General features: G+C 43.0%; 1 protein-coding gene across 1 annotated transcript in view; it reads right to left on the reverse strand.

Moving 5' to 3' along the window:
* Positions 1–11654: 11654 nt before the first annotated feature.
* The window catches only part of GXYLT2 (glucoside xylosyltransferase 2), a 110003-nt gene continuing 106689 nt past the window's right edge, over positions 11655–14968 (reverse strand). Inside the window, exon 7 of the mRNA XM_066244625.1 lies at positions 11655–13067. Within this exon, the coding sequence (XP_066100722.1) occupies positions 12885–13067 (183 nt within the window). The 3' untranslated portion in view covers positions 11655–12884. The remainder of the gene's footprint in view (positions 13068–14968) is intronic.

Raw genomic sequence — 14968 nt, forward strand, 5'->3', positions numbered from 1 at the left:
TGGAAGGCCAATCCAGCCAGGTGGGTGCATCACTTGAACTCCTAGGACACGGCCTGGACTCGGAGAACCCAGGGTTCTGCAACAAGTGGGTAAGTCAGTCCATCTCATTTCTTGTGGACACGGGCTGCCTTCTCTGTTTTTACCTTTATACTCTGGACCTCTAGTTCCCTCACAGGTTTCAGTTATGGGAATGGATGGGACCCTCTTCCTTTCCCCTTTTTACGCCACTCCTGACATGCAGTTCTGCCTCAACTTGCCTCCTTATAGGACCTCTGGCAGTTGGAACCACTGGACTCCATCCACCTCCAGCTCACCAAAAGGCTGGACCCTGCAAAATCCCCTATTACTCCTCTTTTTTTTAAAATCCTTACAGGACCGCATCTGCGAAGTTTCCTCTTAACACCCCTCAAAGCCACCACCTTCTGATCTCCCCCTCCCCACGATGCCCCTATTCAGCAGGAAGTAGTCAGACGAATAAACGGCGCCCTTTTTCTATTTAACACAAAAGGTCAGAATGTAAGGTCGGTGGATAGAGGGATGGTCACGTGGGTAACTCAGACCCGCCCACTTTGGCTAGGACCGCCCACAATCAAGCCCGCCAAAGGAAGCTTCCCAGGAACCATTTGGAAAGAAGCAATCGTCTGCCTGCCAGTGAAATTTTACCACGTCAGTAGCTCCACTTTCCTAGAGGGACCCTTTAAATATCTCCCATGCGGTTTAATCCATGCAACTTCCCTAGCCTCCATCTTGCACCTCCATTTCTCTTTCTTTCCTTGGGGCCAGGGAACCGTGCCGGGCGGGGTATGCGCTCTGTACTCAATAAAGCCGTTTAATTATTCCACACTTTGCGGCTCCGGCCCTCTTCCTTCCTTCTCGGCGGGGAAAAATACCTTACAGCCTGATGTTGCAGACAGGGACTTTGAAGGATTCGAACCAGAGACCAAGACCGAGGTAGAAGCGTTGGAGGAGATTGTGTCCCTTGGAAAGTCGATGGGTCTGGAGGTAGATGAGGGTGATGTAAACGAGCTCGTCAAGGAACATGAGGAGGAACTCTCAACTGAGTTGAAGGAGCTACAGATGATGCAACATACGGCGCTTCTGCAAGAGATTGGTAGTGAGGAGGAGGTAGAGTCGGAAGAAGTGATTTCTACAAGTGAAATTAAAGACATGCCAGCAATGTGGGAGATGCTTTCAAGTTTCATTGAAAAGAAACACCCAGAAAAAGTTTCAACTGCTCATGCTTCAGCACATTTTAATGACACTTGTTTGTCACATTTCCGTAACATTTTTAAAGGTAGGCAAAAGCAAACCTCTTTGGACAGATTTTTATTCAAAAGTTCTGCAAGTGAAAGTGCTGAAAGTATAGCCAAAAAGGCAAAAACATGTGATGATTAAATGAAAAATATGTAATGTTAAGCTTAGGTTAAGTTTAAAGTTAAGAAAGTGCATTTTTTTACAATTAAGTTTTTGTGGTTTCATTATAAGTAATGAAAGTAGTTTTAGTTTTGTTTAAAGAAAATGCGGTTTTAGTTTACATTTAGTGTTAAGAAAGTGCAGTTTTAGTTTACGTGTCTACAATGCCTGCATCCCTTCCTCACTCCCTCCTCCTCCGCCATTCACCTCCATTAGCTGCACTCATCTGTCTCCAAGGTAAGAATACAGTACTAAATAACACTTTTTTATTTTATTTCATATATTTTGTTATGCATTGATAAAGTATACATGTGTGTTTCTTATTTAAAAACGTCTTTCTTCATAATTTAGGATGGCTTGGGGATGTTTCACAGGGCTGGAACGGATTAAATCTATTTCAGTTATTTTAAATGGGAGAAATTTGTTTGATATACGAGTTGACTGACTTACAAGCCTGGTTACAGAACAAATTAAACTCGTATCTCAAGGCACCACTGCATAGTTTTTAAATCCCATTTCATCTTTGTACAATTTAAGATGACCTGGCTTTTTACAATGAAAAGACTCCTATTTGAGTGCTCTACAATCCTCAGCCATATGTCCAAGCTTCCCAAAGTTAAAACAGGATGACCCAGTCATCATTGCTACAAAACTTTCAGCTAAGTAAATTTTGTTGTTTGCCTCCTAGAAACCAGTAAATATGTTATTTGGAATAGGTCAGAATAGCCAGGATTAAATGTTCCAATAGTTAAATTTTAAATTTCTTTGTGAACCCATCAGAGTACCAGATAAAATTGGAGAAATCTTTCATTTAGGTTAATTCTATTTCAAGGAACATACATAATTGCTGGTTCCTTTTTACCTGAAACCAGCTTTTCTTCAAATGGATCTGCTAAAATTCCTGATTGTTCTTGTCTGAATTCCAATTTTATTTTCCCCTAAGTCAGTAGGATGTGATAGTAGACGAGGCAAAGATAGAAGAGAAAGGAAGAAGGGAGGCAGAGTCCGGACAAGGAAGTTCAGATAGCAAATAGTGGAGAAGCTGTGGAAGAGAAATGCGAGGTTAGCATTCAGTAACTCCAAAGGCCTTCATTACTTCAGAGACAATCTCTTTCCAAACAATTTCTGTGCTTCTCTCAGAAGCTTCTATTTCCAATCGATGTCTGTTTTATGTGCATTTAATATTAACTTTAGAGCTGGTATGTTCTAATTCAGTGCAGAGAAAAAAAAAATCCCTTACGCAGGATCACAAGGTCCCCACTTTTGGCCACTTCAATCTGAACTATTTTCACCTCAGTAGATACTTGCAAGTTAACCTGCAGGATTATTAATGGGGGGCTGATGTCCTTGGGGCTTGCCAGCCACGTTAATTTTAGTGACGGAGGAGAAACCAGAAGAATGCAGAGGAGAAGGGGGCCTGCAATGTCTGGGGTCTTACACACCAGCCTGTGACCTCAGTGTTCTTGACTGAGGGAACAAGGGCAGACAAAAATGTTTGAAAAATAACAAACCCCTAGTGTGGACCTGGCTGGTTATCAGTTTCTTGAAATGAATTGCAGCTCCAGTAAGAAGAATGAGTGAGAGGATTGTGAGTGAGAGGATTATCAAGGATAGATCCTCCGGCTACCTCTCCCCTTCCCCTCCCTATGACATGAAAGTCATATAGGCCTGCAAACAAAGAAGTCATAGAACTCAGGCATTTGTTAAGTGAAAGCTAAAGCTATATAAGATGTAAGAATTCTAACTCCGGAGAGCACATGTGTTGGTTGCCTTTATTGTAGACACACTGCTTCGCTGGCTTAATAAATCCTACTACCTTCATCAAGTTGTCTGGGCTGCAAGATTAATTTTCTTTGTATATCTAAAGAGTCTGAACAAATTTCTAGGGATATTTGTAGTGGGTTCAAGTGTGCTGCCTGTGGATTGAGCTCCAAGGGAATTTTGCCTCCCAAGTCATCTCAATCCTTCTTACATCTCTCGGTTTCTCTCCCCAGCTGCCTAATACAGCTGTGAGGACTAGGAGCACTGATAACCAGCCTTTAAGTGCGCATCCCCGGACGAGTCCATTTTTTCATTATATTTGAATTTAGAAGTCTCAATGGGGCGATGTAGACATCATGAAGGATGCCCTCTCGACACCTCCACAGAGATTCTTAGTCAGCTAAGAATACCCGAGATTTGGGCCAGGGAGGAAGTGCCCCTTATCTTCAGAGATGAACGAGTTCAGGCTCTCATTTATCTAACAAAGGTTTTTTTTTGTTCATCTCCCAGTTAAGTAGTTCCAACTGAAAAAGGCCAAAATTAAAACCAGCCATCCAAGCCCTGGCTGGCTGGCTCAGCGGTAGAGCTTCTGCCGGTGTGGGAAGTCCTGGGTTTGATTCCGGTCAGGGCACACAGGAGAAGCACCCATTTGCTTCTCCACCCTGCCCCCACTCCTTCATCTCTATCTCTCTCTTCCCCTCCTGCAGCCAAGGCTTCATTGGAGCAATGTTGGCCCAGGCGCTGAGGATGGCTCCATGGCCTCTGCCTCAAGCGCTAGAATGGTTCTGGCTACAATGGGGCGACACCCCAGATTGGCAGAGCATTGCCCCCTACTGCACTTGCCAAGTGAATCCCGGTCAGGCGCATGCGGGAGTCTGTCTGACTGCCTCCCCGCCTCTTACTTCAATAAATTACTAACAAAACAAAACAACAACAACAAAAAAACCCAGCCATTGATTCTTCATCAATGTTTTACTGACAGTTTTACACAAAAACAAGACAATTATGATACAGAGACACGAGCACGACACATAAATAAATCTGATTAATTCTAATAATTCTAATAATGGAGTTGCTACTTGCCCCCAAGTCTGATTAATTCTAATAATGGAGTTGCTACTTGCCAAGAACACAGCAACGCAAGACCTCTATTGGGCGGATAAAATGTATTATGCTCACTTTGTTAAAGATGGCGCCGCTGCCCATGTGGAGGCCGTTGCCCAGTGATATTAATGTGTTGGCGGTGGGCTTAAGGCAGGCAGAATCCTTGTAGCCTGGGGCTTGGTTTTGGGATTAAGCCTTTCCCACCCTTTTTGATGTGGGAGAGAAGTGACTTTGTATTAGGGACTTCCCTATTTTGTGTATTGGATTAGAGCAGGGGTCTCAAACTCGCGGCCCGCGGGCCACATGCGGCCCGCCAAACAATTTTGTGCGGCCCGCAGACTAATCCACGAAGTTCAAAATATTTTGGATAAAATTAAGTAAGCCTAGGGGCCTACTTGTATTTTTCATTTCTCTAGCATCCTAGCTAGATATTAGCTTAGTTAACAGCAGTTGTGATGCGAACTACAGTTTCTGGTCGTTTTGTGACACTGAGTAAACTGCATGTATGATTGTGCTTGTTGTACTGATTTTTTTTTGTTTTCAACTGCAGTGAGAAAAGTATTGCATAACAGTTGCCTTTTGTAGACCTAGTGCGGCCCGCCGAATGGCTGAGATCTTGCTCTGCGGTCCACATGCTGAGTTGAGTTTGAGACCCCTGGATTAGAGGTTGTGAAGCTGCAGTATAAAATGGGGGCAGAACAAGGGTTTGTTCTCTTGGTTCCTGGGATGATTAGCATGAGAGAGCAGAGGGAGCAGAGCAGAGAACAGAAAGAGGCCATGTGGCCAGGAAAAGCAGCCAAGATGGCAGAGTGCTGAGTGAGATGCCAGTTTGTGCAGAGTTTGTATCTGGGATAAGGAAGGAGATGGGGAACTGAGGAGAATAAGGCTGGTGAGCTAGAAACCTTTGATTCTAGGAAACTCGGATAAGTCAGTGGCTTTGTGAGCACTGAATGTGAGTGGGTTTTGGAGCCCAGTGTATATTTTTACTTGCCCGCCGGGTGCAAGCTAGGATTAAAGACTATGGCCCACCAGTTTGTGGCTCCGTTGTTTCTTTACCAACTGTCCGAATCCAATGCGAACCTGCATGTGAATGGCCACGATGGCAGCTCCTGGCTTTACAACCTCATAGACTGAAAACCAAGGAACAAGTTTTGAATTCCATTCTATTTACATTTAAATGAGTGTTCCTTACATATTTCAATTTTAAAGCAATAATGCAGGAATGAAATTATTTTATTTAGTTCAATATCAGAGTCATCATTCTAGTTTTTGCATGCAAGAACATAATTCAGGCCTCAAAAAAGTCACATGTTCTCTATTTTCAGTTGATATTATTTTATAGATTTATAAGTATTGGTCAATATTGGTCAACCAATTAGTCAGAATTCACCCTAGGGGGAGTATCCTTAAGAATGGACAGGGTTGCCTGACCAGGCGGTGGCGCAGTGGATAGAGTGTCGGACTGGGATGCAGAGGACCCAGGTTCGAGACCCTGAGCTCACCAGCTTAAGCGCGGGCTCATCTGGTTTGAGCAAAAGCCCACCAGCTTGAACCCAAGGTCGCTGGCTCCAGCAAGGGGTTACTCGGTCTGCTAAAGGCCCGCGGTCAGGGCACATATGAGAAAGCAATCAATGAACAACTAAGGTGTTGCAACGCGCAATGAAAAACTAATAATTGATGCTTCTCATCTCTCTCCGTTCCTGTCTGTCTGTCCCTGTCTATCCCTCTCTCTGACTCACTCTCTGTCTCTGTAAAAAATAAATAAATTAAAAAAAAAAAAAAGAATGGACAGGGTTTACCCATTCTGTTACAATATCAGATAAAAACTAATCATAAACCATAATCAGACAAACCAGAGAGGAACCTGGGATTTTAATGCACAACCAGACCAGAAAGATGCCTGCCCAATCTCAGTCAGGGCATTTTGTGACAGGGCTGCTTGAGGATGGAACTAACAAAATCTTCTAGAGAAAATATACTCGGCAGCTGCATGGGAAATACTGTAGTCAGATTCTCCAGGGTCCCTGTTGGGCAGATAAAATGTATTATGCTCACTTTGTTAAAAACGGCACTGCCCACGTGAGGCCATCGCCCAGGTGATATTAATGTGTGTTGAGAATCCTTGTAGCCTGGGGCTTGGTTTTGGGAGTAAGCCTTTCCCACCCTTTTTGATGTGGGGTGGTACAATCCCATCATGCCTCAGAGAGGTGACTTTGTATTAGAGACTTCCCTACTTTGTATATTGGATTAGAGGTTGTGAAGCTACAGTATAAAGTGGGGGCAAAACAGGAGTTTGCACTCTTGGTTCCTGAGATTATCATTAGAGGAGAGAGTAGAGCCAGCAGCAGAAGGAGGCCACATGGAGTAGGTCAGGAGAAGCAGCCAAGATGGTGGAGTACTGAGTGAGATGCCAGTTTGTGCAGAGTTTGTATCTGGGATAAGGAAGGAGATGGGGAACTGAGGAGAATAAGGCTGGTGAGCTAGAAACCTTTGGTTCTAGGAAACTCGGATAAGTCAGTGGCTTTGTGAGCACTGAATGTGAGTGGATTTTGGAGCCCAGTGTGTAGTTTTTTACTTGCCCGCCGGGTGCAAGCAAGATGACGGCACATCAGTTTTTGGCTCCATTGTTTCTTTACCGACTGTCCGAATCCAATGCGAACCTGCATGGGCCAGAAGGCTGCTGTGATAGTGGCCCTGGCTCTGCCTGCTGGCTTTACAGTTTCTTAGTCTGCGACTAATTTCAAGGCCAAGAATAGGGAAGAAACAAAATGATAGTTCAGAGGATTATAGCTAAAACATTAAAGAAAATCAAGAATAATTCAGGATTGTACAATAACAAGGAGAACTGTAGCTTTAATAGTATCTGGGTCTCCTAACATTAATCCTTCTCACAGACAATTTTCCATTAAGAAAGGAGTAAGACTCTTTCCAGGTCCTAGGGGAAGAGGGGGAGCCGATGGCTCCTTGGAAGGCAAGGGAGGAGGAAGAGGTGTTTTGTTCTAATTATGGGCCTCCTCAAATCTCATTGTTGCTGTAACTGGTGGTTCAGGTTGACTAGGCTGAGATTTTTCTTTTGCTTTCTGCTATCTTGTAAGAAGAGGGGAAAAAAACTTTAATCTTCATTCAAACCACCTTTTCAAAACTTTACCTGCTTGCTGCCATAATTCGCAATCTAAGGTTCCCTCATGGGGGAACCATGGGCAGTGCTCCATTAGCAGCAGCAGTGTGGAGCAAGTGCTGTAAATTTCTAACAGAAATGCGCTGCTGCTAGGTGATCTCCTGACCCACGAGGAAACCTCTCTCTAACCTACATGCCTCGGTCCCATCCTCAAGGCGAGTAGGGATGGTTCCTTACCAGAATTCCCTGTAAGATGCTGCTGCTAAACTATACTTCACGCATGGATTCCACATAATCACATTGAGGGTCACCACTTGTACTCCTCCAGCCCACTGGGAACTACCAGTGTCTCGTGGAAAAACCTACTCAAGACACAAACTTCTGTCAAGAAGAGAAGAGGGAGAGGCCTGCCAAGGGAAGCAAAAAAGACTTCCTGAATCTCCTTCTCCCTTAGCTTTTATTATCAGAAGCAGAACAGAGGTAACAGGATTACAGGGGAGGAAGATCAGGTGAAAGGGGAAGAATGATTAGTGGCCATTTTCCTGCCATGGAGAAAGGACTAAGTTGGTCAGTACATTCTTTTCTTTTGCTAATTAACAAGCACAAAGGAAGGGGCAATCCAGAACCTCTAGGCTAATTTTCTAAAGCTTGTTCACATGCATTCCTTCGTGTCTGCACAAAGGTCACCCACTCACACTTTCTTGGTGTTTGCATCCAAGAGGCATTCACTCAGGGCTTTTAACTAAAGTTCCCTAATCCAAGGCATAGAGGGTTCAAGTTAAGTGGGTGATTCCCTACAATAAAGTATTATGCATCAGCGGTAGAGCGTTGGCCTAGCATGCGGAGGACCCGGGTTCGATTCCTGGCCAGGGCACACAGGAGAAGTGCCCATTTGCTTCTCCACCCCTCCCACGAGACACTGGTAGTGTTTCGCACCTTCCTCTCTGTCTCTCTCTCTTCCCCTCCCGCAGCCAAGGCTCCATTGGAGCAAAAATGGCCCGGGCGCTGGGGATGGCTCTGTGGCCTCTGCCTCAGGCGCTAGAGTGGCTCTGGTCCAACATGGCGACGCCCAGGATGGGCAGAGCATCGCCCCCTGGTGGGCAGAGTGTCGCCCCATGGTGGGCGTGCTGGGTGGATCCCGGTCGGGCGCATGCGGGTGTCTGTCTGACTGTCTCTCCCTGTTTCCAGCTTCAGAAAAATGCAAAAGAAAATGCAAAAAAAAAAACAAACCATAAAAAAAAAGTATTATGCAAAATGCCCTTATGTTGATACCAGCTACATGAATAACTATGGATTAAGTCAGATCTCTTTGGGGAATAGAATATAGAATTTCCCATAGTATAGTTAGATAATAGGATCTGCCTGGTTCCTTGGCTAAACGCTGGATGACCTTAGAAAAGAAAAAAAAAATTTTTTTTTCATTTTTCTTAAGCTGGAAACGGGGAGGCAGTCATACAGACTCCCGCATGCACCCGACTGGGATCCACCCGGCATACCCACCAGGGGGTGATGCTCTGCCCCTCTAGGGCATCACTCTGTTGCATCTGGAGCCATTCTAGTGCCTGAGGCAGAGGCTACAGAGCCATCCCCAGCGCCCGGGCCCGGGCCCGAGAGGGGAAGAGATAGACAGAGAGGAAGAAGAGGGGGAGGGGTGGAGAAGCAGATGGGTGCTTCTCCTGTGTGCCCTGGCCAGGAATCGAACCTAGGACTCCTGCACGCCAGGCCGATGCTCTACCGCTGAGCCAAAAGGCCAGGGCCAAGAAAAAAATTTTTAAGAGACCTTTCTAAGTCTGGTAAAAAATTGAATATTCTTGCCAGTTGTAAAGCCAGAAGCCAAGGCCACTATCAAAGCAGCCTAGCCCATGCAGGTTCGCATTGGATTCGGACAGTCGGTAAAGAAACAACGGAGCCACAAACTGGTGGGCCATAGTCTTTAATTCTAGCTTGCACCCAGAGGGCAAGTAAAAATACACACTGGGCTCCAAAACCCACTCACATTCAGTGCTCACAAAGCCACTGACTTATCTGAGTTTCCTAGAATCAAAGGTTTCTAGCTCATCAGACTTATTCTGATCAGTTCCCCATCTCTTTACTTATCCCAGATACAAACTCTGCACAAACTGGCATCTCACTCAGCACTCAGCCATCTTGGCTGCTTCTCCTGGCCACATGGCCTCTTTCTGCTCTCTGCTCTGCTCCCTCTGCTCTCTCATGCTAATCATCCCAGGAACCAAGAGAGCAAGCTCTCATTCTGCCCCCATTTTATAGTGTAGCTTTACAACCTTTAATCCAATATACAAAATAGGGAAGTCTCTAATACAAAGTCACTTCTCTGAGTCATGATGGGATTGTACCACCTCACATCAAAAAGGGTGGGAGCCCTGGCCGGTTGGCTCAGCGGTAGAGCGTCGGCCTAGCGTGCGGAGGACCCGGGTTCGATTCCCGGCCAGGGCACACAGGAGAAGCGCCCATTTGCTTCTCCACCCCTCCGCCGCACTTTCCTCTCTGTCTCTCTCTTCCCCTCCCACAGCCAAGGCTCCATTGGAGCAAAGATGGCCCAAGCGTTGGGGTTGGCTCTGTGGCCTCTGCCTCAGGCGCTAGAGTGGCTCTGGTCGCAACATGGCGACGCCCAGGATGGGCAGAGCGTCGCCCCTGGTGGGCGTGCCGGGTGGATCCCGGTCGGGCGCATGTGGGAGTCTGTCTGTCTCTCCCCGTTTCCAGCTTCAGAAAAATGGGGGGAAAAAAAAAAAAGGGTGGGAAAGGCTTAATCCCAAAACCAAGCCCCAGGCTACAAAGATCCTGCCTGCCCACAGAGACACACATTAATTTCACCTGGGCAATGCCATCTTTAACAAAGTGAGCATAATATATTTTATCTGCCCAACACCAATGAATCAGCTGAAATATTTATGTTATATAGAGTAAATTCAAAATTGTCCAAGAGTGGTGCAGTGGATAAAGCGTCGACCTGGAAATGCTGAGGTCACCGGTTCAAAACCCTGGGCTTGCCTGGTCAAGGCACATATGGGAGTTGATGCTTCCAGCTCCTCCCCCCTTCTCTCTCACTGTCTCTCTCTCCTCTCTCTCCCTCTGTGTCTCTCTCTCCTCTCTAAAAATGAATAAAAAAAATTATTTAAAAAAAATTGTCCAAGAGTTTAACCTATTATAGTTTATACCTATTGATGATGTAAAAAATAAAATGTTTTTCTTTTTTTAAAATTTTTTTTAATTTTTATTTATTCATTTTAGAGAGGAGAGGGAGAGACAGAGAGAGAGAGAGACAGAGACACAGAGAGAGAAGGGGGGAGGAGCTGGAAGCATCAACTCCCATGTGCCTTGACCAGGCAAGCCCAGGGTTTCGAACCGGCGACCTCAGCATTTCCAGGTCGACGCTTTATCCACTGCGCCACCACAGGTCAGGCAAAATGTTTTTCTCTTTCTCTCTCTCCAACTCATTCTCCCTCTCTCTCTCTCTCTTCTCTCTAAAATCAATATAAAATCTTAAAAAAATAAAATGTTTCTGCCTGTGGGCAAACACAAAATTCTACTTCTTTGCTAAACAAACTGTTTAGGTTTAACACAATCAATTTTATTTCAAAAGCTATGGTTATAGACATTTCTTATGATTTAGACATCCACACATCTAAATAAGTTTTCTTAGAAAAACACCCCCGGGTACGCTTTATTCTTTAACACTGCACAGTTAGCTGAAATCTGAATGCTTCTAGATGTGCTTTAAATATAACACTGTAAACACCAAATCACTGATTCAAAAGAAGATATGCATTCCCATGTTTATTGTAGCATTGTTTACAATAGCCAAGATCTGGAAACAGCCCAAGTGCCCATCAGTGGCTGAGTGGATTAAAAAGCAATGGTACATATACACAATGGAATTCTATGCAGCTTTGAAAAAGAAGGAAATCTTACCTTTTGTGATGGCATGGATGGACCTGGAGATTATTATGCTAAATGAAATAAGCCAGGCAGAGAAAGAAAAATATCATATGGTCTAATTTATATGTGGAATCTAATGAACAAAGCGAACTGAAGAATGGAAAAGAGGCCTGACCTGCGGTGGCGCAGTGGATAAAGCATCAACCTGGAAACGCTGAGGTTGCCGGTTCAAAACCCTGGGCTTACCTGGTCAAGGCACATATGGGAGTTGATGCTTCCTGCTCCTCCCCCACTTCTCTCTCTCTCTCTCTATCTCTCCTCTCTATAATGAATAAATAAAATTAAAAAAAAAAAAAAGAATGGAAAAGAGGCAGAGGCGGGGTCATAGGGAACAGAGGAACAGCTGTCAGAGAGAAGGGGGATGAGGGGATAGGATCAGAGAAGGTGAAGGGATTAGTGACATTATAAATACATAACACAAAGATACAGATAACAGGACAGCAAGTCTCAGAGGAAAGTGGGGAGGGGGGTGACGGGGGACAAGGCGATGGGGGTGGGAGAGTTACAATGAGTGGAACACTTGAATTCATGTTAACACAATAAATTAAAATTAATATTTAAAAAAACCACACTGTAACCATAATCATTTTGTCTAACCTGTTAGCCTCCTACATTAAAATCTCAGCAGAGGGACCAGCTTTTACTCAGACTACATTTTTATTATTTATTAATTAATTTATTTATATTTCCCATTGATTTGAGAGGGGGGCAGGGAGGGGTGACAGAGAGAGAAAGAAAGAGAAACATCAATTTGTTGTTTCATTTTTAGTTGTACACTCATTGGTTGCTTCTTGCATATGTTCTGACAGGTCAAACCTGCATCTTCAATGTGCTGGGAGGATTTTTTACCTGACATACCAGCCAGGGCTCATGCATTACAATGCAAAAGACAACCAGCAAGTAAATATAGAAATGGGGGGAGAGGAAATCTGTAAGGAACTAAATTAAAATAGAAATCCTTTCATTGATTGATAGGATTATGGCTAAGCTAATCTTGATTCTGATTCACTTAACTATACTGCTCACAAAAATTAGGGGATACATATTTCAAAATGAATATGAAGCTATAAAATATCCCCTAATTTTTATGAGCAGTATATATTTACTGAACTGTTTTTAAATTTTGTTTTACAACAATCATGCATTAGTTTGATTACCAAGGTGTGGGGGAGCCAGTTGCATAGAAACAAGTGTAGGAATATAAGATGAATATCAGACACCACTTATATTGTCTCAGATGCTCTAACAGGAAGGTTGACAAAGTGCCTTTTCACAGCTAACTCAACCTGTTTGAACAATGTTAAATGAATAATAATTTTTTTAAAAAAAACCAGAGAGATAAATAGCATCTTAGAAAAAATTAAAGCATATTTCCTTATATGAGAAACTAACTTAACAACATTTAATAAGTCTTTTAAAACTCAATTGTCATGGAGCACCATTAAATAGTCACATAAAAAAGATACAGGCAGCTTAGAGATGACTATTTCTCATTCATGAGATGTCCATTGACTTGCAATAGATGAAATATTCAGCGCATATGGTTGGGGCCAACATGAATAATGACGTGTTTCTCATAAGCCCTTTTCATTGTTTTTTCAACTTGCTTCAGAAACACTTGTGGGATTCGTCCACATAAAGTGTGCACAGTTTCCAAAAACTTCAGCTGAAGAGGGTAATACATGGATTGAAAGAGATTGTCTTGAAAGGGAAACTGAAAAATAATTTTTTTAAGAAGAAAAAAAAGTTTATTTTAGTTACTAAAATGACAATTAAAATGCAAATAACTCATTAAGAAATATACTGTAAGCATACAGGCACAGGTTTGTATATATATAGTAGGAAGAAACTCTGAAGACACAGGTTTTTTAAAAAAAATTTTAAAATAAAATTAAATTTAAAAGGGTGACATTGATCAATAAGAGTACATAGGTTTCAGGTAAACATTTCTATAGCATTTGAACTATTGATTATGTTGTATACCCATCACCCAAATCAAAGCATTTCCCATCACCGTGTATTTGTATCTCTTTGCTCCCTTCTCCCCACCCCCTTTCCTCCATCCTCTTCCGGCTACCCCTACCCCTGGTAACCACTTCACTTTTATCTATGTCCATGAGCCTCAGTTTTGTTTGGTTTTTATTTTTGAGCCTCAGTTTTATATCCCACCTATGTCTTAGCTTTTTCTTATTTACTTATTTCACTCAGTATAATGTTCTTAATATCCATTCATGTTGTCATAAATGGCACAATGTCATCATTTCTGATGGCTGAGTAGTATTCCATTGTATATATGTACCACGTCTTCTTTATCCAATCATCTGTTGAAGGACACTTTGGTTGTTTCCATATCTTGGCCACTGTGAATAATACTGCGATGAACATAGGAATGCATGTGTCTTTACATACCAATGTTTTCAAGTTTTTTGGGTATATACGAAGTAGAGGGATTACTGGGTCATATGGTAGTCCTATTCTTAGTTTTTTGAGGAACCACTATACTTTCTTCCATAGTAGTTGTACTAATTTACATTCCCACTCACAGTGAATGAGGGTTCCTTTTTCTCCACAGCCTCTTCAACACTTGTTATTACCTGTCTTGCCAGTAATAGCCAATCTAACAGGTGTAAGGTTGGTATTTCATTGTAGTATTGATTTGCATTTCTCTAATAGCTAGTGAAGATGAGCATCTTTTCATATATATGTTGTCCATATGCATGTCTTCTTGGGAGAAGTATCTGTTCCAATTCTCTCCCCATTTTTTTACCAGATTGTTTACTTGTCTGCACAGCAAAAGAAACTGACAACAAAACAAATAGTCAACTAAATGAGACATGATATTTGCAAACCACCCAGCAGGTGTGTCCATGTTCTTGAGAGGAAGAGGTAAGGCAGAAAGTGTCTGTGAGCAAGGGATCAGCAGAAGAATGGCATAGTTGGGATTTTTTTTTTTTAAGTGTATCATGTGGTGTAGTATAGTTTGAGTGAGGGTGTGGGATCATAGATATGACCTCATGGTCATTGGCTTGAGCCCAAGGTCGCTGGCTTGAACAAGGGGTCACTCATTCTGCTGGAGTCCCCCAGTCAAGGCACATATGAGAAGCAATCAATGAACAAATAAAGTGACAAGACTACAAGCTAAAGCTTCACATTTCTTTCCCTCTTGTCTGTCTCTCTCTCTCTCTCTCTCTCTCTCTCTCTCTCTCTGTCTCACTAAAAAAATAAAAAACTGAGAAGGTGGAAATCATATCAAGCATCATCTGTACCTACAATGGCATGAAACTGGAAAGAAGAAAACTAAAAAATAGACAAACACACAAAGACTAAATAACATGTTGCTAAACAAGGAATGTGTTAATAATAAAACCAAAGAAGAAATCAAAAGATAACATGAGATGAATGAAAATGAAATCACAATGACCCAAAAATCCATGGAAAACAGCCAAAGCAATTCTAAGAGAGAAATTCATAGCAACACAGACCTACTTCAAAAAACAAGAGATAGAAAAACCCTGGGCTTGCCTGGTCAAGGCACATATGGGAGTTGATGCTTCCTGCTCCTCCCCCTCTCTCCCTCTCTCTCTCTCTCTCTTCCCTCTCTATAATGAATAAATA

Source organism: Saccopteryx bilineata, chromosome 10 (assembly GCF_036850765.1).
Source record: "Saccopteryx bilineata isolate mSacBil1 chromosome 10, mSacBil1_pri_phased_curated, whole genome shotgun sequence".
NCBI lineage: Eukaryota > Metazoa > Chordata > Mammalia > Chiroptera > Emballonuridae > Saccopteryx > Saccopteryx bilineata.